The sequence below is a fragment of the Cavia porcellus genome, unplaced genomic scaffold, assembly GCF_034190915.1.
Source record: "Cavia porcellus strain 051 isolate PalLab524CR breed Dunkin Hartley unplaced genomic scaffold, mCavPor4.1 scaffold_15, whole genome shotgun sequence".
In the NCBI taxonomy this organism is placed as follows: Eukaryota; Metazoa; Chordata; class Mammalia; order Rodentia; family Caviidae; genus Cavia; species Cavia porcellus.
In genome coordinates, this window is record NW_026947498.1 from 25,367,100 (window position 1) to 25,389,988 (window position 22,889).

Consider the following 22,889-nt stretch of genomic DNA (forward strand, 5'->3'; position numbering starts at 1 on the left):
TTGATCCCAGGTACCAAAAAAAAAAAAAAAAAAAAAAAAAAAAAAGGAAGAAGATGATAGCTATTATTATAAAAACAATAAATAGCATGAAAGTAACAATATTACTTATGACATAAAATATTGATATGTACACATATATGCTTGTACTTTTAAAGAAACTAGATAATGTTTTTCTTTGGCTAATACAAGTAGCACCAGCTTTCCATTTATGACCCAGTTCTCTTTATTATAAATCTCTAAAATCTAAAAAGAAATATATTAGTATGCTAGAAATTTACAACTCCTTGAAGTTTCCCTGTGTGTAGAACAATACATATAAATAATGAATAAGAATATATACAAACAATGAATATTTGAATAGGCATAAGTGGAAAATTTTTCACTTTAATTATAATTTTTATTTGGAAAGTATCTATAATTATGTCTGCCTTGTTTATTTGGATAACTAATAAAAAGATTGTTTATAATGATTATTTGGGAATACAGTGTTTCCAATAACATTTTAATAAAATTTTGCATAGCTTTAGCCTATATTTTACATATAATAATTTCTATCATTTTGCTCCTTTAAAGTGAATATAATTCTTTTATCATTATTCCAGTGGCACAGTCAGAATTATATCTGCTATGCTTCTTCTTTTTCTCAGAATCTTTAACTAGATTTAAATAATAAAACAAAACAAAAATCAAACTGCCAAAACAAGAAAATAATTATGTTTTCTTAGCAGATTTTTCTTTCTCATTCTAAATTGAAAACATGTTCTTTGCTCTATTAAGAGATTTAAGGGTGCTTCTTTTAAATTGCTTCTAAGTAAGAGAAATATTTGGATACAAATCCAGGCCATTATGTTTATAATGTTAATCACTTTAAAATTTACTGAGTTTAAGAGAGTACATCAGTTTCCATCAAAATTTCATTTCAGTAAATTGAATCTTTTTTTCAGAAAATGGGGGAGAGTATGCCATGTTCTTTCCTGTGTCCCTAGATAACTTCTCACTACTAGTTTGCATGTTTATCTCCCACAGAGGCAGTGATTTCTATGAATCTAGAGACAGTGTTGGATTTTCCAGAGTCCAGTGCCAACTATCAAATATTCTTTAAGTAACTGTCTAAGGAAGTAATCGTATCCATTTTTCATATACCTTTATTCTTACTTCAAAACCATAAGGAATTCCTACTATCACAGGGTGTTTCTTATGAGTTCTTAGTTACATCAGATAAGATTATCTGAGAGAGTTCAGGTTTGATGTAATCAAGGCAGGTTGGGTGTGAGATCGGTTGCCAAAGAAATTGGTTTTTTTATTCATTTTCATATATTTTCAATTTGCTAAGTATATATGTTGCTTAAATTATCACATTATTAGTAGTTAGGTTGTACATCTGTTGGGGTTTGAGAGAAGCCACATATATCTACATTTGAGTTCATCTTAGGTGTTTAATTCCAGCCCATATATCTACATTTGAGTTCATCTTAGGTGTTTAATCAAAGATCTGCAGGATTCAAGCAGCAGAAACAAATGACATTTCTACTAGAAAAAACAGCTCCCTTCCCAGGCTAAAATTAAAGCAATAAAATTTCAGTGACTTCTTTCTAAAAAAATGAATAGTATTCTAAAGGATAGGTGAAAATGAGAAGAAAAAAAAAAAAAAAAAAAAAGAAAAAGCGCAAAGTCACTGGCTGAAAATGATCGCTTTTTTTTTTGTTTGTTTATGATCACTTGTTTATTTTTTTGTTTTGTTTTTTGTTAAAAAACAAAAAGAGTCACAAATTCTTAATGTCACTGGGATTGAAAAGAAATGCTTTTTAGATCACTCAGCAGCTAAACCCATCAAAGAAAGTTCATTCCGAATTTTTCGTTTAAGGGGGTTTCTTGACTTTGTGTTATTTTATAAGTTGAATAGATAGCTAGTGAGCATTTCAACTAAAAGTTTTGCTTAAACTTCTAATCCAAGGTCACATATAAGTCCCTTCCTCTTTTTGTATATTCCTTGTTTAACAAAGAAAAGCTTTATCATTGCATATTTCTACAGTTTGTACCGTGCTTTCACCTAAAGTAATCATTTGTTTCTGTGCCCTTGAGATGTAGGCATTATCTGACAAAATTCAGTGTACTGAGGCTCAGAAAGGTCAAGAGACCAAGCTGCAGTCTAAATGGAAGCCTTATGAGTGGAACTATGGAGTTCCCCTCATGACTACACTTTTTCCTTTAGAAAATTCTGTTCCACTCATGCATCAAAAAATGCTAATTTTTAAAAGTTGTATATGCATGAATTGATAGCTAGACTCTGATTGTAATTGTTACTAAAAAACCATCTTTCTTATAGTCAAATTATTAATGCTAGTAAAAAGCATATGGTTTAACCGGAAAGAAATCGCCTGTCAAAATGAGCTCTAAAAGTTAAGGGTAAAGAACATATATCCAAAACAATCTGCACATTTTGAAGGTAATGTTCAGCATTTTCATTTTTGCTTCCACTTGTGACAACAAATTTCCTCTCCCCCAAAATTCCAGAGTGTACACAAAATTAAATCAAACTATTTAGTTATTAAGCAGGCCATTACTATATACTAGTTGAAGGCGGTGCTCAGTGAAGCGAACAGGCAATGTTGTGCAGTAAACATTAGGTTCATAAAGTTCCTAAAACACTTAATTAATGAAAGCCAAACATGGATAAAACCAATTTACCCTGATTTACAGACTCCCTTCATCTGGAAACAGCTGCTTAATGTTCTTCTTAAAAACACAGCTTGCTTCCTTCAGTATTAACAAGCTATTATTGTGAGTTATGTCTTTCTTTCAGTATATAAATTCACTTAAAGAAAATGCGGAGAAGTTTATAAAATGTAAGCTTAATGCTGTTTTAACATGTGTTGCAAGAATTTTTTTGAACTTTGACAGTTTTGACGAAAGGCATCTCTCTTTGGCTCTCATAAATTTAACTTTTTACTGCCTGTTTGTCTTATTTTTTAATTTTAGAACAACTGTTTTTAAAAAGTTATGTGAATTGGTACCAGCATGCTAGTATGAATGAGAAATGAAAGCCCACAAGCTTCCACGTTAGACCCAAAAGTGTTTTTTTCTTAATATATCTTTGTACAAATCCTAATTCCTAAAAATCTGTGGTAAGAAAGCTGTTAGATGAGGAAGGAATTCCCATTGTTGCCACCCATTTAAAAGGCTGAAATTAACTACGTATAAAAACGCACACTCGTTTCTGTCACCTTCATAAAATTTTCTAGCTTGGGCATTCTACCTATAGAAAAATACTGTTTCATTCCACCCTATTGTGATTGAAGTTCTACACTTTAATAAAATAAAGCATATATTTTACTCTGATAGTCATTGATTTACTGCCTTCATTTAAAATATTAATAAAAGAATGCTATGACTAGAAAATAAATATTAGAAATGAAGGCATTAAATAATACTTTTTGTTGATAGCATTCTGGCAATTGAGTAAAGAAAGTTTTAAAAACTGAAATAAATAAGTATCTGTATCATCTCCTCTTCTATATCATCTTTCTCTACAACTTTCTTGAAATTTGGTAATTTTATTTTTCCCATTAATCTTTATATTTTATTTGAAAGTGAAATATGTCAAGTTTAAAACTTCTTGGGACATTGCTATTAAACTCTGACCTGGGGTGTTAATTTAAAAAAGTGCTAGGATACTTTATGTTTAAGCCAAGCATTTTTGGAGACAAGGAGAGGCATTTTAAAATGATAAAAAAAAAGGATTATATAGAAAATATATAAAGATAACATATTTCATTTTTTATCTTGATTTTATATATATTTAATTTCCATGCATTTAAAAGTTTGACTGAAACACTTGTAAAAAGATCTGTACATTGAGTTGGGAATCTTGGTGCATGCCTATAATCCCAGCACGTGGAAGGCTGGACTCTGAGGCAAGAGGATCACTCTGTTCACGGCCAGCCTGGCCTACAAAGTGAGCTGAAGACCAGTCCGAACTGTACAGTTAAACTCTGTCTCAAAAAGACAAAAAATGTAAATAAATCTAAGCAATATGAACTTCAATTCAAAGTCTTACACTGTTACTAAAATAAGCTGTCCTCACATAAATAAAGATGTATGAATTTGCCAGGTCAAGAGTAGAACTTGCTGGATGTGGTAGTACACACTTGTAATCCTAGCATTGGTGGCTGAGGCAAAATTGCCACAGTTTTGAGGCCAGTCTGGACTAGATAATGAGCTCAAACTCAAACTGAACTATATAGCAAAGCTCTGTCTCAAAAATAAAATAAAATAAACTCATGAAGGAGTAAAAATCTTAAAAACAAACCTGTTTTTAATGACTATTTTATGATGAATATAAACTTCCCCATGCATTTTACAAAGATATTCTAGCTTACAATGTTTTTCTCTCTCTTATGCTTCCTCTTGCATTCTGTCCCCTGCTTCTTCCTAGGTGAATCAAGCTCTTTCTATGGATGGCAGAATTCATGTGGTCTTTAAGGAAACCATCTCCCATCCTGACTCAGTCAGCTTTTCTCCGTCATAAGTTTCATACTTTCTAGTGCATCTCATTCTTAAACTTGGCTTTTGCCTATTTTTTAAGATTGCAATTTGACCATGGTTGGAGTAATGATGAGGTGACACCAACTTTTCCCTTGGATACCAGTATCATGAGGAAAATCACGGCCTCTATTACTACCATCTGTTTCCTCTTCAGAGTTAGCACAAGTCCAGACTCCTAATAGAAAAAAAAAAAAAAAAAAAGAGAAATTAAGCTAAAAATAACTAATAGGTCTGGGCATTGACAGGAAGTTGTGCTAATGCAAGGGGTCTGATTCATTATGTAGATGTCCTAGATACTTAAAACAATGGACAGAGCTGTTCCATTCTTTGTTTTAGAAGTCGTTTTAGGAGCAATGTGAGTTCTGAACAGCAGAGATTATTAAAAGCAGGAGGATGAATAAAGAAACGTGCTGTCCACTCCCACAAGGGTCCCAGGGCTGAGATGGACCCGGGAAGGGAGGATGGGCCCGCTGCCCTGTCTGACACACTGCCGCAGTTCAGATGTCCTTCCTCTGATTCAGGTGGATCGCCAGCCCCAGTTTATTCAAGGCTACCGAGTCATGTATCGTCAGACTTCAGGACTGCAAGCTACATCATCGTGGCAGAATTTGGACGCCAAAGTTCCCACGGAGCGAAGTGCGGTTTTAGCCAATCTGAAAAAGGGGGTGACTTATGAGATTAAAGTTCGACCTTATTTTAATGAGTTCCAAGGAATGGATAGTGAATCTAAAACGGTCCGTACTACTGAAGAAGGTCAGTATCCAAAATTCGAATGTGAACCAAATTTATACCATGGTTAAAAGAGTTTCTGTTATATTTCTAGTTGCCAGCTTTCTTGTAAGACTAGAAAGAGATCATCTAAAGGTGAACTCAAGATCTGTCATTTTCTCCTTATACTCTGTTTTATAGAATCTGATCCACCCCGCCAATGACTAAAAGAGGTAAAGAAAATGACCCTGAACTTGAATATTTAAACATTCAAGCCAAATCTTGCATTCACTAATTTATATTTGATTATAATATATTTCAAGGTTTTTTGTTGTTTGTGTTTGGGATTTTTTTTTTTTTTTTTTTTTTTTTTTTTTTTTTTTTTTTTTGGTACATGTAGCTCACTTGATTTCAGTGAAAGATAGGCTATTAAAAAACCAAAGAATGTAAGTTATTCACAGTGTTAATTTTTTTTTTTCCTGTTATAGTAAAGTGTGATGTTTTCTTTCACCATAGTCATTGCCTGTCTGGCCCATAATTTCTAATTTGGAAAGCCACTTGCATATTTCCCATAGCTTTCTGTTGTTAGAATTCCTTCACTCTCCTTTATGTTTGGAATATTTTAAAATCAGTCTCAGATATACTAAGATTAGTATTTGTTTCAAACAGTCCGTTCTCTAGTGTCTTCTCTAAAGGAGAGCCTTGTGATGTTGTCACCAAAGTGTAAAAAAGAGGTGATACCAGGCAGGGTGGTACACATCTGTAATCCTACCACTCTGAGAAGCTGAAGCAGAAGGATCAGAAATTAGTGAGATCCTGTCTCAAAATAAAAAATTAAAAAGGGATGCATGTGTGGCTCATTGTGGCAGTCTTGTGTTCAATTCCCAGTAATACAAAATGTGACATAGCAAATAATACCACCCACGTTTTTCTTTGTACTAACTTATTCTGTATACTTTGTGTACAAAACCTTTCCCCAAATGTATTCTACCTGTAGGCCAAAGGGGGACAGGAAAACATACTTTGTACAATTTTTGTTTTTTAAGATCAGGGTTAAGAAAATGTATTTTGCGTACAGAAAGTAACCCATATTCATATTTAACCAAGAGTTTTTAATTACGTATTTCTCTAAATAAGATACACAGCAAAAATATTGCCTTCACATAGCTTTATAGGACACTGTACTGGCAGAGGGGCAGTGAATATTTTTGAAGGTGTCAGTAGGTTACATTAAGATATATAAAAGAAAAGAAAGCATTACTAATGTAAAGTATTACTAATGTAAATTAGTAAAAAGTATTACTAATATTTTTAATCCACCATTAAAATTTGTCTTTTGTTGCGGAGTGGTAGTGTTAGTTATTGGGAAGCATCACTTTAATGCAGAGGGTTATGTATGAAGCTTTTTTGCAAAAATCAACTACACCACAGTCGGACTTTTCTTCTAGATTAGACTGTTGTCACCATTCTGTGTACATTCATCTCTGATTCTGTGGCCTTGCAAAGGTAACAAATGGAACTCAGCTGGGCTATGCCCGGGAACGATGAGCGGTGATTTGGGTCCTTTCACTGGGTAGGAGGAAGCTGAGTACTGGAATAATTGACCTGTCAGAAAGCAGGCACAGTGTTCTCGCCAAGCCCGCAGCGAGGAGAATGAAAAGCCAGGTTCACAGCGTTGTTTTTTAGTGCCATCCGCTTTATAACAGCAAGACTGGTAGACAAGTAGTCAGATTTATGTCATCATGCTGTATTTTGGAGCAATGTGGCCACATAAAAAACAATAAAGAATAAATTATATAAGCCTATATCTGGGTAGGTTTTGTATTGCAATGCAAACATGATCATATCTCAATGAAATCTGTCATGACGATTTAGCAAACATGGGAGACCTTATTGATAGGGCATTAAAGTATCCTTCGGGTATTTTCAAGAGACTAAACTATGTAGAGTTATGAAAGCATTAATGGTTTCACATAAAATTATTTAATGACACAAAATTCTTAGATAGCTTTAATTAAAAGGAGGAGTTTATATAGTACTTTGATTTTGCTTTCTGTGATCTAAATTTGGAGACTGATTGAAAATGGATGAATTTATTTTTTTAGCAAAATTGGTATTTCTTAGCTGTCATAGAAACCAGATACAAGATGTTGTAGTCTAAAATCAGGAATCACTTCTTACTCATCTTGTCTCAGTATGGTTTGTAATTAGTTTATAGGAACAATTATAAAAAAAGGAAATTACTATCAGAGATCAAAATTTGCCCATTTTCACATTTGACCCAACATGAACATGCTTTTATTTTTAGCATTCTAACTCCTTGCCCACCCATATAAAATGTTTTAAATTTTAAATTATGAGTCAGTTTATAACACTCAATTATTTTTCTCTATGTGAAAAGGATTTTTTTCTTTGTTGACCAAATTTATAGATGTTTCTGTTTTTATTAAGTGAATACAAATGAAAACAAATAAACAAAAAAAAGATTGTCAATCATGTCACCATTCAGAAATAGCACCTGGGAAAATAGCCTCTCAAAATATGTTTGTTGCCATTATTATTGCTTTGTATTTTAGAAAGTAGGCTATTAGTGCTTAAATAATCAAAGTTTAAGACTCAGACTACCTGGGTTCATGGTCTGAGTTGGTGTTTGACTTAAATAGGCTGTTTGCTACAGCCTGTTTCTTCCTCTGTAAAGCTGAGCTAGGAGTTGCTTTTATCTCCTGAAGATATTATGAGAATTAAAACTTACATTTAGCTCTTTGCTGGCCCTATAAAAACACTCATTAGTATTAGCTGTTAAATTTATTATTCAATGTGTATTACTACACCAGTTACATTCACTTTTCAATGCACATTGAGTTTAAAGGCCATATTTCAAAACACTGTGGCAGTTGAACACCATATGCAGAATACAGGACTCCTAGAAGCCAGAACCTCGTAGGTCTTATCTGTCTATTCATATTCTGAGAGTAGCATAATGCAAAAGGAAACCTACAATTTACGTTTATTCCATTATTTTCTCTGCAGCCCCAAGTGCCCCTCCACAATCTGTCACTGTGCTGACAGTTGGAAGCCACAATAGCACAAGTATTAGTGTTTCCTGGGATCCTCCTCCACCAGACCACCAAAATGGAATTATCCAGGAATACAAGGTAGGCCCTGCTGCAGAAGAAGGAGGTCTCACAGGCAAAGTTGCCAGAGAAATCTCAGCATGATACAACCAAAGCTGGTCTCTGAATAAGACTTGTACCTTTATTCAGTTTGAAAGTAAAGCGACTCTAGCTGTGTGTGACAGGCACAGACTCAAAATTAGACTCAAAATTAAGCCATAACACTGAATTTGTTTTTAATTTGTCTGTAGATCGTGTTTCTAAAAAAACCTTAAGGATTTAGAGAGGTGGGGAACGAGGCAGGTAGGTTGTGAAACTCTCACTGAGAAACTGACTTTAATTATTAAAATTCCTTCTGAGAGACTTCATAGCAGTTTTATACTGGGTTCACACAAAAATAAATTTAAAAGTACTTTGGAATTTAGAGAGATAGAAGTGTTGCAGAGATAGAAGATAACACTGGTAACTGCCAATCTTTATTCTGCTTTTATGTATTTATTGAAGTTTTATAAAAATATTTCCCTTGAAGAAAAAAGGTAAACATTGAAACAACAATATTTGAAAAAAAATCTTAACAAAAAAATAATCATCTAATTTTCAACTGGTGAATTTGTTGTTTTTTAAAAAGTGTTACATCACCATCATTGATATTTATGACATGGAATATATATATGTATGTATAGAGAGTGATTAGAATAATCTCTTCAGTTTCAGTGTAAGCCTTGAAAAATTTTGAAACTATAATTTTCGCTTTTAGGAAATATTTGTAGAACTTTGAAAATAACTTACTAGATCTAATACAACAGAGAAGTAGATGTCCCATCTTGTCTTAGAAATCCAGAGGTAGTATGTGGAATTAAATTGAATAATTTCACTCAGATTTGCATGTTGAACTGTATTTCTACAAAACATACATTCTAAATAGATTTTATTAAATTACATATGAAATTTCTGAAGCAAATGGTCTCAGTGTGTAAATGTTTATTTTGAAATTATTCTATCACATTATAAACACACATTGTATATTAGCCAGTTTTCCTGATGCTAGACAAAATACCTGACTCTGGTAATTTAAAGAAGAATTTTATTTTGGCTTACAATTTAAACGAATTTGTCACTGTTCCCCATGAAGGAACCATCATGATGAAGGGCATGGTGGAACAATCCTGTTTAATTCATGTTAGCTGGAAATCAGAGCTGGGAATCCACATCAGAGAGAAAGGCACCTGAAAGCATAGATAGCATCCCAAGTGATGCCTGGCTAACCCACCCATTCTCAGACGTGTACTTCATTAATCACCTAGGTGGAATCCAAACCAATCAAATCAATGATTAAGCTTAACTGTCACACATGGTTAACAAGTACAAAAATAAATACCTTCATGATAACACAGTTACATAGACTGTAAAGTTTTACAAGTGTTAGGACATTGTTTGAACACCAAAACATTTAACTAATATCTGATACGTGTGTGTGTGTGTGTGTGTGTGTGTGTGTGTGTGTGTGTGTGTGTTTTAAGGAAGTTAGAAATCTACTTTTTTACTACCCAGGTCTAAATATCCTATAGTTCTCTTTTGGTATATGTAAATTTGATTACAAAATCTCTCACTCATTATAGGCCTGTTATATTTTAGTACTAAAGTGTATGCTTGGGTGAGGGTTAAACATTTCCCCATTAAAAACAAAGATAGCATCTCTATATAACAAAAATATGATTCATGGAAATAATTTTGCTGAAAGAATTTCAGGAGCTTATCTGTCTTGAAGCAAAACTATATATGTTCTTACATGTGTCTCTCTGCAGATTATAAAATATTATATAATATGAATACAAATATACATAGCAGAATACTTTTATAATGAAGAAACAGATTTCCATAGCCCTGAATTCGATTTGTACTTGGAATGAGAGCCTCTCTGCTTTAACATCATGTTTAAAGACTTTTATTCACTGTGTTCTGCCTTGAACCTGTTTATATGTGTGTACATTTTGATTAATATTAAGGCATATTTGTGTAAATAAAATGATTGGCTTTAATTTTAATTTAGCCAATATGTATAATTTAGTCAATTAATCTTAACTACTTAAAAATTAACATTTTTAAATACACTGTATATTACTCAGATATGCACGTTTATACTTAGATATTATAATTCATGATTACTATACTTATAGTAGATTAAATGCACAACAAATTTTGATAAATAAAGCTGAGAAAATTATGTGTTTTAGTCCATATCACGAAGCTATTTGCAAACAAAAGCAATTTTCTACAGGGGCTTGTACCTTTAAAGTTACTCATTATGAGTGTTTAGTACTGATGGATATGAATGACATGACATAGTTTTACATTCCCTTACTGTTCTTTATTTCACACCTACACATGTGGAACTGCACACACACACAGAGTGGGCTTTGGTTTGGGCTTTAAAAAACGTCATTTACTTCATTAAGCCTGGAAAATAGAACAGTAGGAAAATATTTAATCAGTTATAGCCTAATTCCCAGAAAAGACGTTTCATGTTTTTTGTTGTTGTTGTTGTTTATTTGTTTTCATTTTCCATTTCTGTAGATCTGGTGTCTAGGAAATGAAACTCGATTCCATATCAATAAGACTGTGGATGCAGCCATTCGATCTGTAATAATTGGTGGATTATTCCCAGGTATTCAATACCGGGTAGAGGTTGCAGCTAGTACCAGTGCAGGGGTTGGAGTAAAAAGTGACCCGCAGCCAATAATAATTGGTGAGTATCAGTCTATATGGTTTGTGCATTAGTATCAGTCAGTTGACACCAAAAAGGTGATGTACGCCTGTAATCTTAGCACTTGAGAGGCTGAGGCAGGAGGATCGCAGTTTGAGGCCATCCTGGGCTACAAAGTGACCTTAAGTGCAGCCAGAACTGCATCACCAGATGTTGTCTCAAAAAGAAAAAAAAAAAAAAAGACACCAAGATTAATTCTTTTGTAATTTACATCCTAACTGTGGATATATAGTTATGAATGACAGTGCAGCAAACATCATAAATGCAAATGAGTTAAATGACGAGGACTTTTATAAAACTGATGGGTATAATTGCTCCTGTTCTTAAGAGCCTTCAAATCTTACAACTGCAATAACTGAGTTTAAATGCTGAAAGGTGGTTTAAAAATTATTTTCAATCTATACTTCTATTAGTAATTTTGGTGTCATTGAAATATAGAAAATGACAGTTACTGGGAGAGTGCATTACATCTAAATCTATATGCTCCCACTTACTCAGAAAAATGTCAAAAATTAATTAGCAACAAGCCAAAAGAAGTTTTGCAATCTAATGCACTATCCCATAGAAAATATTTACATGAAATCTGCTACCATCATTGCACAAAATTGTGTCCTATTACCTTAGATTATGTTTGTCTGTTCTTCAAATGTATATAAATGAGATTATACTGAATATTATATTTTATGCCTGATTTCTTTCACTAAGTTTAAGTTTTCTAAGGTTCACCCTTGAGTATATTATGCAGTTCATATATTTTGTTGCTGAGTGGTATTCCATTGCATGAATATGCCGTATTTGGTTTATCAGCTATGCTCTCTAAAGTGAACATTCTTGTGTAAGCATTTTGGAAGACACATGTTTTCATTTCTTTGAGGGAAATACATAGGAGTAGAATTTCTGGCTAATAGGATGGTATTTTTTGACTTTGTAAGAAACTGCTGAACAATTTTCAAATTGTTACAGAATTTTATACTCCCAACAGAATGGAGAAGGAATTCCAGCTTCTCTACATTATCAAAAGCTTTTGATGTAGCCAGGCTTTGTAATTTTAGCCATTCTAGTAGATATGAAAAATAATTCCTTGTGAATTTAAGTTAATGATGTTGCACAAATACACATGTGTTTATTGGCCACACACATATTTTCTGTTGTAAACTGCTCACATATTTGCCTTTTAACCATTGACTTTCTTATACACTTTGGATACAAATTCCTTGATATATATTTTTTCTAGTATGTAACTTGTTATTTTTATTGGTTTTTGATGAAGAGTACAATTTATTAATCTTTTCTTTCATTCATATTGCTTTATTGCCTTGCTAGTAGGTCGTGAGAACATGTTCTTATAGTTTCCTCTAGAAGCTTTATAATTTTAGCTTTTATAATTAAGTCTATAATCAATTTTAAATCAATTTTATGTGGCTCAAAGATTAAGGCTTGTGGGCTACCATATGTATATTGAGTTATAGAGGCACCGTTTATTGAAAACACTTTTTCTTTTAGTTAACCATCTATATGTGGTCCATTTCTGGATCCACGTTTAGATTTGTTTATAAGCCAAACCACATGATCTTGATTACTCTAGCTTATGGTAACTCTTGAAATCATGTACTACAAACGCTCCACCATTTTCTTCTGCAAAGTTGTTGTGACTAGAACAGGCCTTCTGCCTTTTCATATGCACTACTTTTAAAATCAGTCAGTCAATTTCTATAAAAATCTGATGACATTGTGCTTGAAAATGCAGTGATTCTGCCTACCAAATTAGGTAAACCTATTAATTATGAGTCTTTATATCCAGCAGCATGATATACTTTTTCATTATAGAAGTCTTCTTTGATATTTTACAACAGTAATTTGTAATTTTCAGTGTGTGATACTATGTGTCATTAAATACTTCCCAAATATTTGATGTTTTTTATGCTATGATGTATGAACTTTGCAGTTTCTCTTTCAAACTGTTATATATATTCAGCATTTTATGCTGCCTTTATATCTTGTGCATTTACTAACTTCTTTTATTCATTTCTCATTTGTGAATTCTTTTTCTGAATAAATTTAAATGATTTTGTTTTCTTTTTTTAAAATTGACACAATGAATTATATTGAATGGTTTTCAAAGGTAAATAAACTTTGCATTCCTGGAATAAATGTCACTTGGACCTGACATACTTTTTACACGTATTGCTTTATCTGATTTACTAACATTTGGTAAAGAACTTTGCATTTATGTTTTTGAAGAGTCATGAAGGACTTTGGTTGATAGTGATTTTTGTTTGTCGATTTTTTTGTTGTTGTTTTTACTTTTAATGTCTTTGTCAGGTTTTGGGTTGAGAGTGGCTGGATTTATAAACTTGTGGATTCCTCCTCTATATTCTTAAAGAAAGTTTTTAGGATTACCTTAAATATTTTCTAGAAATTAGGACTGATATCCACGTCTAGAGCTATGTGTTTATTTTAAATGAATATAGATCTACTTAGAATTTTTAAATTTCTTCTTGTATTGATTTTGGTAAGTGGATTTTTTTAATTTTTTGTACAATGACAAATTTGTCTAGTTGACCTACATTATTGAACTTATTAGTATGTGGCTGTTTATAATGTTTCCTTATGATCACAGTAGAGTCTGTAGAGTGTATAGCAGTGTCATCTCTTTTATTTTTAGTGCTGTGGGTTTGTGTACTTTCTCCCCCCTTTTTTTCTGGCTCTCCTCTTTACTGTTGTCCTCCTTTTTCTTTCTCCCTGTCTTACTCCTACTTTTATTCTGTCTTGATAATGACATTCATTTTTAAAAATCTTTTTAATGTATGAAATTACATCTTTGTTGTTTTTATATCGCTAGCTAATTGATTTCTACTATTTCTTCCATTTTTATTTTGCCACTTAATATCACATTTACATCAGTGATTTGGGACCTTCATTTCTGACATGACTATTTTAAAGTTGTCAATTGGTCGTAAAGAACTTTTTCAGCTGAATCCCACAAATTATTGTAAGTTTTGTTTATACTTAGTATGCAACACTTTCTTTAAAAGTTTTGGTCATTATTGTTTTCATTTTTTGCAGATTTTTAGAAATATTTATAGAAGTTATTTAGAAGTATATTGTTTAATATATACATGCTTGGATATTTTCCAGGTGTATACTTTTGAATTGATTTAAAACGTAATACCAGTGATATCAGAAAATGTACATTGTGTGAATTTCATCACCTAAATATAGAGCTACTTTATGGTTCAATGTTTGGTCTTAGTGATTTTTTGTGCACTTGTAAATTATATATATTCTTTTGTTTCATAAATGACAAGTAAAATGAATTGGAAATGTTATTCAGCTTCCTATCAATTTTGTTTTTCTTTTGGAGGACTAAAAATAGGTCTGCAGATTTATTACAATTATGGATTTGTGTGTTTCTCTTTCTCACACCTAACATTTGCTATACTTGTTTTGCTGCCTTGCTTTCAATGAACACAGTTAAGAATATTGCATGTTCTTAATGAATGTACACTTCATCATGAGAGTTCCACTTCAATTTACTATAAAATTCCTGTCCTGAAGTTGACTACAATATTAACTTAGCCTTACCATCTTATAAATATTTACATCATATCTATTTATTCCAACTTTTGTGTTAAACTCTGTTTATCTGCATATAATTGTATTTTTATTATTTAAATTGTATATTATCTCATCTTGGTTGTTCTATAATTTGACAATATCTGCCTTCTAATTTCAGTATTCGGATTGCTATCATCAATGCTACTGCTGGTTTCTTTGAATTTAGAATTGCCATTTTCCTATTTGCTTTTTCACTTTAATTCTATTTATAATGGCTTCCTTTTGGGGAAAGCATGCACTTTGGGTTTTATATTTTGGGTTTTATATTTTAACCTCTCTGATGAGTCACTAGGTATATCTCCTTTTTTCATAATGGTTACTCTTGAATTTGCATGTAGAGATGTTGGAGCAATATAATTCCACGTATTTCCTCCATTCCTTTTTTGATAGTTATACCTTTTATTTCTACATATGTAGTAAATGCCAGTGTATAGTTTGCTCTGAAGAGTCAATTATCTTTCAAGTAAACTTAAAATAAGTAAAATATCATGTTGCATTTATTTGATATTAAACTTTTCACCCATTCTAAGTGCTTCATTCTTTTAACTCATATTTGTTCTTCGTCATATTTGAGTTGGCCTTCACTGCATTCCATTTTTATCATTTTCTCCAAATACATATTTAGAAGATAGCAAAATTCCCCATATTTGAGTCTTTTCTCTCAAGAATTCACAGTTTTTGTCTTTATATCCCTTACATATTTTATCTACTATTTTAATTCTTTGTGATGAGAATACGGTACGTCTTATACATATTATTTATTTGTGGCTAGAAATAGAGCTGTCAAAGGGATTTTAATTACTTAATATATTTTTCTACAATTTTCACTTGATTTCTTTTATGTTTTCATTTCCCTCACTCATTACAACTATATAAAATGTATAATCATACTGTGATAATGCTTTACAATCATTTTCTTCTATTTTAACACTTATGTTTTCTTATGGTCTCTTTCTACTGATCATTTTTTCTGTTGACCTTGGATCATATTTTCTAGTTTACTGTCTGTTTATGCTTGCTTGTCTAGAATGTTTTATTGTGTACTGGACTTTGCTGATGACATGCTATAAAACTGTATTCAACTCAATGATGTTGGTTTCACTAACAGGCAATTGCATTACTGGATGATTACCTTGAATTTATCATGTCTTGGCTTTTACATTATGTCTATATTTTGCCCTTATTCTAAGGGAAAGACTTAATTTTGACATGAACTTCATAGGTGCATTTCTCCTGAACTTTAAATAAAAAGTCTAATATGTTTATCTGGCTTCCCTTACTGGACAAAATATAAGCTTCAACCAATGGTTTCTCTGCTGTAGAAGTCAGCTAAAACCTGTTTAATCAGAGAGCATTCTAATTTTTTATTTGCACCTGATTCTTACAATCTTCTTACTGGATGCAAGTTCCGGGATTACCCTAGTAATTAAGCAATGATTATCTGTAAATTAAGGAACATCACTCTCCACTGACAGTGTCTTGTACATGGCTTTTCCTTCAATTTTCAGGCAGTTTTGAAGCTATGCTTTGTCATCTGATATAGCATACAAACTGGATGGATGGAGGTTTCCCATTTTATTCAGCTTAGTACTGCTGCAGAGTTTAAAGATTTCTCTTAAGGGCACAGAAATGTAGATTTCCTTCAGCAGGTCTCATCCTTAAAGAGGCAAATCTCTGTTTTCCCAATACTTATTTGCTTGTAGTGCCTTAAGTTAAAAAAAAAAAATTAAAACATTAAAGAAACATTCTTCCCAGAGACAATATATTTTATTTTATTTTATTTATTTATTTATTTATTTATTTATTTATTTGTCTTTTTCGTTTTTATCGGTACCAGGGATCGAACTCACGACTGCCTGCTTGCAATGCAGGTGCTTATGCCGCTGAGCTAAATCCCCAGCCCCGAGACAATATATTTTAAATCATTTGTCCAGAGTTCATACAAGCCATTCTTGTTTTCCTGTTTGTTGTCTGAAATGATGCATAGGGAATATATTGCAAGTTTCTGGATAATCAATTCTATCATGAAGGATTTAGTACAGTTAGACAGATTTACATCAAACCACAACAATAAAAGTTTTTAGATTTTTCCATTTTCTTTATGTGTTAAAAACATTCAAGATAAAAGTTAAAATCTTACCTTTTCGGTAAAGTGCTTTTCCTTTCTTAATTAGTTGTTCAGACTGAATTAATTCCTTAACCTGAGGGAAACCTACAGTCCTGCCTTCTGAGAATTTCTAAAATAATTGGAATAAGAATGAAATATAGGTACACCTCAAAGGGCTTAACTGATACATATACAGATGTGTATACATATGAATACATATATATATGCATGTATATATTTAGGAATAATCAATTAATTTTTCACAACAACAACTATTTATAAAGCATGCTTTGTGAAATGATCGATGTTTATAAGTAAATTTTTTTTGTCTTAGTACATATATGAAATGGGTTGAGAGAATATAAGTTTTATAATTTAAAGACAAATAACTATATTTCCCTGTCTTATGTTCCTTATATCTTCTTTAAGAAATATATTTGTTAGTCAGGCAAAGTTTTCTTTGTTCTCTTTTCCCGTGACAATCATGTCTTTCACCATATATTGTGGAGCTCTGCTGCTCTAGAAGGCAGGTGAAAAATAGCAAGCACATGACATAACCTAGCTGAAGTCATGACAGGTCATAGTCATAGACTATGAAAATGACTGGTAACTTAATAATAAAGTTAATTTAGATTACTTTAAATCAAATAAAAAGTTTACTTAACTCTCCTGTCATTTTAAAAGGACTAGGTTTTCAAATGGATAATGCAAACCTTTTAATTTATAACTCAGAGTACCATGCAAATGTCATTCAAAGTTTTCAAGAAAATAAAGCAATCTAGTAAATGATTTTCTAATATCCTTTTCAGAAAATTAGAATATGCTGTGCACAAGAGGTAATCACATAAAATGAAAGTGTAGTACTTAAAAGGAGCACATGTGTGTACATACACATAAACACAATTCAACCCAGATAAGCCTATTTGTCCTCACGAGATTTATTTCTGTTTAATATCTCCTGTTGTACTGGGAAGCCTCCTAATTGTTTCTTTAATTATCCCTCTGTATCTAACTTCACATCTTGTCTGATAACGCTCTCTACACAATTGCTCTGCCTTAGTAGAATAGTGATTTAGAGATGGCTAATCTTTCCTGTTTCAATTCATGCTTTCCCTATTGTCTCTTCAGTACTAGACACAGAATTTAAAGTGACTTAAACTCTCCCTCATTTCCTTTGGCTTTAATTAAATCGTGTATTGACATTGATGTAATTTATGATTCATAATTTTAGATTTGTCCTATGCCAGACCCTATACAATTTCATCTGCTCCCTCTCAGTTTAGTCTTCATTTCAAACAGTGCCTTGAAGGGACCATTAATTAAAATATTACAAAAATATAATACAATTCATAGGGTTTAAAGTTGGTGTTCTTTTCTCTTCAGTCTTCTATGGAAAAGTTACTTTTATGTAAAAATATCCATAATTCCATATCATTAGACCTATGGCATGAAAAAGAGCCAAGTGTGTCCACATATATAACCACCAAACTGCATGCCATATAACAAATTTACATGACTTAAAATTTCTAGTAATTTTATTTAATATTAGAATTATTATTTCTCTAATTATTTGGCCTTTTCATGCTTAGGTTTCATAGTTGATAATATGTGCAATGGTAATAAGCTTCAAACTTTCATAGTAATAGGTACAACCGAATCTGATGTGTCTAATTAATTTTTAGTCCAACAAATTAGTTTTGTTCTTCGTTACTCTCCAATGGGAGGGACACATTATATTTCATTTTTTTTTGTCTGCAAGAACAATGGAGCATTACAGGTCACGCACATCCTTGTCTGTGCTTTAATTAGTCCAACTGACAACATTGTTTCTAAAGTACTAGCAACATTAAAAACAAGAAATATGATTTAGCTAATATAAATATTACAGTAGATTTAATATACTCTATTATGGAATCCACAAAATTGAAAAACAAATGTTATTTTCTGTTGCTCTGTGAGAGTTATTGATTTTCTTTTAAGTAACTGCTAATACCTAAGAAAATTCTAACATCTTTGTTGGAAGTATGAGCTATTTTAAACATAGTTTATATTTTGTTTACACAGAGAATTAAGGGTAGACTTATGGAGTAGAACTTGTTTAATTAAGTGAATCTGATTTTTGAGTTTGGAACTTATCATAAAAGGCCTTTCAGGAATGCAGTATTAGTGTACGGAAGGTACTGCTACCAATTACAACAAGTAAACTGAGCTTTCATTTTGATTGGCTCAAGTAAAGTTTTTTTTTTGTTTGTTTGTTTGTTTTTTTTTTCCCTTACTCATAGCCTATTTAGATGAAGCAATAAAGCTTCAGCTCACTCCAGTCGTTCAAAGTCCTTGAATTCTTCCAGGCAATAACTCTACCATCTCTTAAAGACTCAGTATCTTCTGAAAGATTATTTATCTCTGTCTAACACTTGAAGAAAGAGAAAGAATACCAAGTAATGTCACAGCAGTTTTAAGACTTAGGTGAGAGGTAGTCCACCTCACTTGTCCCTACTTCTGGCTAATGCTCAGTCCCTTTGTTGCAAGGAAGACTGAGAAATAGGAAGCTAATTTTCTTCCTTGGGAAATAAAAAAGGAGAATCAGCATGATAAGCAAGTCTCCTGTGATGTGAAACCTCAAATCTAGATGATTTATCACTGTTGTCCAATAAGTTACCTGAAAAGCTCTCAAAATAACTCCCACCATTACTGGAGTAATAATTTTGAGTCAAAACTATTTTGTCCCTAAGAGCTATTTTCTATGAAAACCCTTAATGATCCTCCCAAATATGTGAAGTAGATACGAATATTGCCAATTAACTGAAACAGAAGATTATAAGATTAAATCCCTAACATAAATTTATCACTAACTTACTGGTAAGTGGCAGAGATAATATTCCAATCTAGGACATCAAAAATCATGCTCTTTCTAGAACATTACAACTCTATGTTAGCCACAACAGTGATAATCCCACACAATTTCTTTAGTATGATAAGCTATGATGTTGGTCTTATAGTTTACCTTTTATTAAGTGCTAACTCTGTATCAGATTAGCATTAGAAATCACTTAACTTTCACTATCTAATCTATTAAATGAGCATTTAAAGCTTTGCTCTTCAATGATATCCTGATTCCATAAGTTCTAAATTTATTTAAAATGTTCATACTGTCTTAATTATTTAAGAGGTCTAAATTTTCAAAACATGATCATTTCTACAATCACATTAATCCATATGTGATTGTTTGTTTTATTGTAGAGATTTTAACTTGAATTCTAAAATTATATTTTACTCAGCATTCAAATGGACTATCAAATTAACTTCAAATAAGTTAAAGCAATGATGGCAAACCTTTTAGAGATGAGTACCCAAACTATAACCCAAAACCATGTATTTATTGAAAAGTAAACGCTTCATTTAAACCCGATAACTGATGTTTTAATTTAGAAAAAACAACTCATACATTGACATCTTTTGCCTTAAAATGAAAACAAATAACACAAGTGCCACAGGTTCACCACCACTGAATCTTACCCTTCCTTCGTATTTAATTACACATGCTGATGAAATAACGTAACTTTTCTGTAGCAGCTTTCCTACTGCCAGGAAATTAGTGTCTATTTATACAAAATAAAATCTCTAATAGAATATAAAAAGTTTATATTAAATTGTATAAACTTGTATAAACTCTATTTGAACATAGACAATGCTCAGCAGAAAAGCAATTTTTCAATACCCTATGTTAAACAAGTACTATCTGAAAAAATGCATTATCCAACCCAAGAAAAAAATGGTAGCTGGGCACAGGGGCACATGCCTATAATCCCAGCTACTGGAGAGACAGAGGCAGGAGGATGTCGGGCTGGAAACTAGTGCTTGTTTCAAAAGAGATGTAGCTGGGATAGCTCAGTGGTAGAGTAGTTGGCTAGCACTTGCTATTAGTGTAAAGTACAAACAAAGGGAAAGGAAATGAGAGAGGAGAGAAGGGAGGTCGAGGGAAGCTAAAAGTTGTTATTTCAGATCATCCTATGTATTTGTTTATTTATTTATAAGGCTATAAATCAAGAAATGTTTTAGAATTTGTTCATGGCTAATAGAACAAAAGAGAACAATGCTATTAATCATACTTTTATTTATTTAATTACTTTTTTGTCTTTTTTGAGGCAGAGTTTCACTGTATTATTCAGGCTGCTTTGAATTCACTTTGTAGCCAAGGTGCACCTCGAAGTCACAGCGATCCTCATGCCTCAGCCTTCCAAGTGCTGGGATTACAGGCCTGTGCCATCCTGCCAAGTTTTCATCACACTTTTAAAGACAATTTCATTTTTATATCCAAACTTACAAAATATGCTTATCAACAGTTATAGCACAAAACCAATGAGTTTTTCTGTGCCTTTGGTACACCATATATGTATTCTTGTGTCTATTCGTGCCTGAAAATTTACTAATGTTGTTTTTCCATAGGGGGACGTAATGAAGTTGTCATTACTGAAAACAATAACAGCATAACTGAGCAAATCACCGATGTTGTGAAGCAACCAGCCTTTATAGCTGGTATTGGTGGGGCCTGTTGGGTAATTCTGATGGGTTTTAGCATCTGGTTATACTGGCGAAGGAAGAAGAGAAAGGGACTGAGTAATTACGCAGGTAAGATATTGTTTCCAGAACATTTTTAGAAATTTGTCAAAATTAATGAATGTAATAAAATAAGAGGAAATATAGTGAAATAAATGATTTTGACTTAAAGACTTATTCTCTAAAATGCAGTGGTAAACAACAGGCTTTAATGCATTGACCTTGATTGTATCACTTTATGACTATATGAATTTTTTCGCTTGTGTGTCCAATGAAATAACAAGAGTACAACCTGATAAAATGCTCAACTGTTTTTTTCTCGACTACTTTTTCAAACCACACACAAAAATGAGCAGAAACACACACACACACACACACACACACACACATGCTTGTGACTATGCACACACGCAAACCACACACACATGCACATATTATGTGTGCTATGAAGCAATTATTATAGATGTGTATTTAGGCAAGAACATTGCTATCATGTTCAGAAATAAAAAGAGATTTGAAATATAGCTTCTAATATGTCAGGTTGCAGATTACAGGAGGCAATACCAGAATTAGTAAAATCGATAAGACATGAATGAAATGATTTACAGCTCACTTATGGAATGTATTCTAAGGTGAATAAGAAGAATTTTAGGGAAAGAAAAATCAAAAAGGGGTGAAAAAAAGAGAAGAAAAATAAGCAAAAAAAAAAATAATCTCTGATGGTCTAGATGTTTACAAAGTTATTTTCTTCTTCAAATCCAGGATAGAGTTTCAAGAAAGTCAGAAATATGTATGCATCTTAGGAAGATGAGATTTATTGTTTATGTATTGTGTGAATTTCTGAGACTACAGAAAGTACAAATGCATCTCCACTGAGAAAGGCTTTGTGCGTGGTGCCAGGCTATGATTCTGCCGTTCTCGTTTCTCCAGAGTTGCTGGCTCCCTGCTTCTTTATTCTTTGTCATCTATGTGCTAAATCATATCACCAATTAGAGATTCTTTCCCAAAAAGAATGCTCAGGAGTAATTTCTGAGTGTCATTCTTAGACATTCAAAATACTGGAATGTATCTTTCTGTTTGGCGATCCATTCCTCCTCCTTCACTCATGAAAGTATGGTCCATTGGCAAAGCTGCTTTATTATCCTTATGTTGTATTTCATCTCCATGACACACTTGCATAAATCACGAACAGTTTTGTGTTTATTCACTTGACTTTAATGACAATAATAAAAGTTATGCTATGCAAGCACGTTCAGGTCAAAGTTCTAATATATTTCAGTAGCAAATGATGCATTTTGACCTCCTTACTTCTCCATTCACTCACTTTTCATGATAAAATATGCTTCGTATTGGGTAGATTTACAGTTTCAGTAAAATTAACATCAGACAGAGTTTTATTCTTTTTTTTTTTTTTTTTTTTTTTTTTTTTTAGTAGCAGCTCTTTGCAAAACATGTACCCTTAATTTGAAAATATCTG

At 32.3% G+C, this 22,889-nt stretch overlaps 1 protein-coding gene across 11 annotated transcripts in view; it reads left to right on the forward strand.

Moving 5' to 3' along the window:
- Robo2 (roundabout guidance receptor 2) overlaps nt 1-22,889 on the forward strand; it is a 1,616,745-nt gene that overhangs the window by 1,537,924 nt on the left and 55,932 nt on the right. For all 11 annotated transcript variants that reach the window (XM_063224740.1, XM_063224738.1, XM_063224737.1 and 8 more), the window contains 4 exons: nt 5,067-5,298; nt 8,284-8,408; nt 10,941-11,112; nt 21,302-21,484. In XM_063224740.1, coding sequence (XP_063080810.1) covers nt 5,067-5,298; nt 8,284-8,408; nt 10,941-11,112; nt 21,302-21,484 — 712 coding nt within the window. The remainder of the gene's footprint in view (nt 1-5,066; nt 5,299-8,283; nt 8,409-10,940; nt 11,113-21,301; nt 21,485-22,889) is intronic.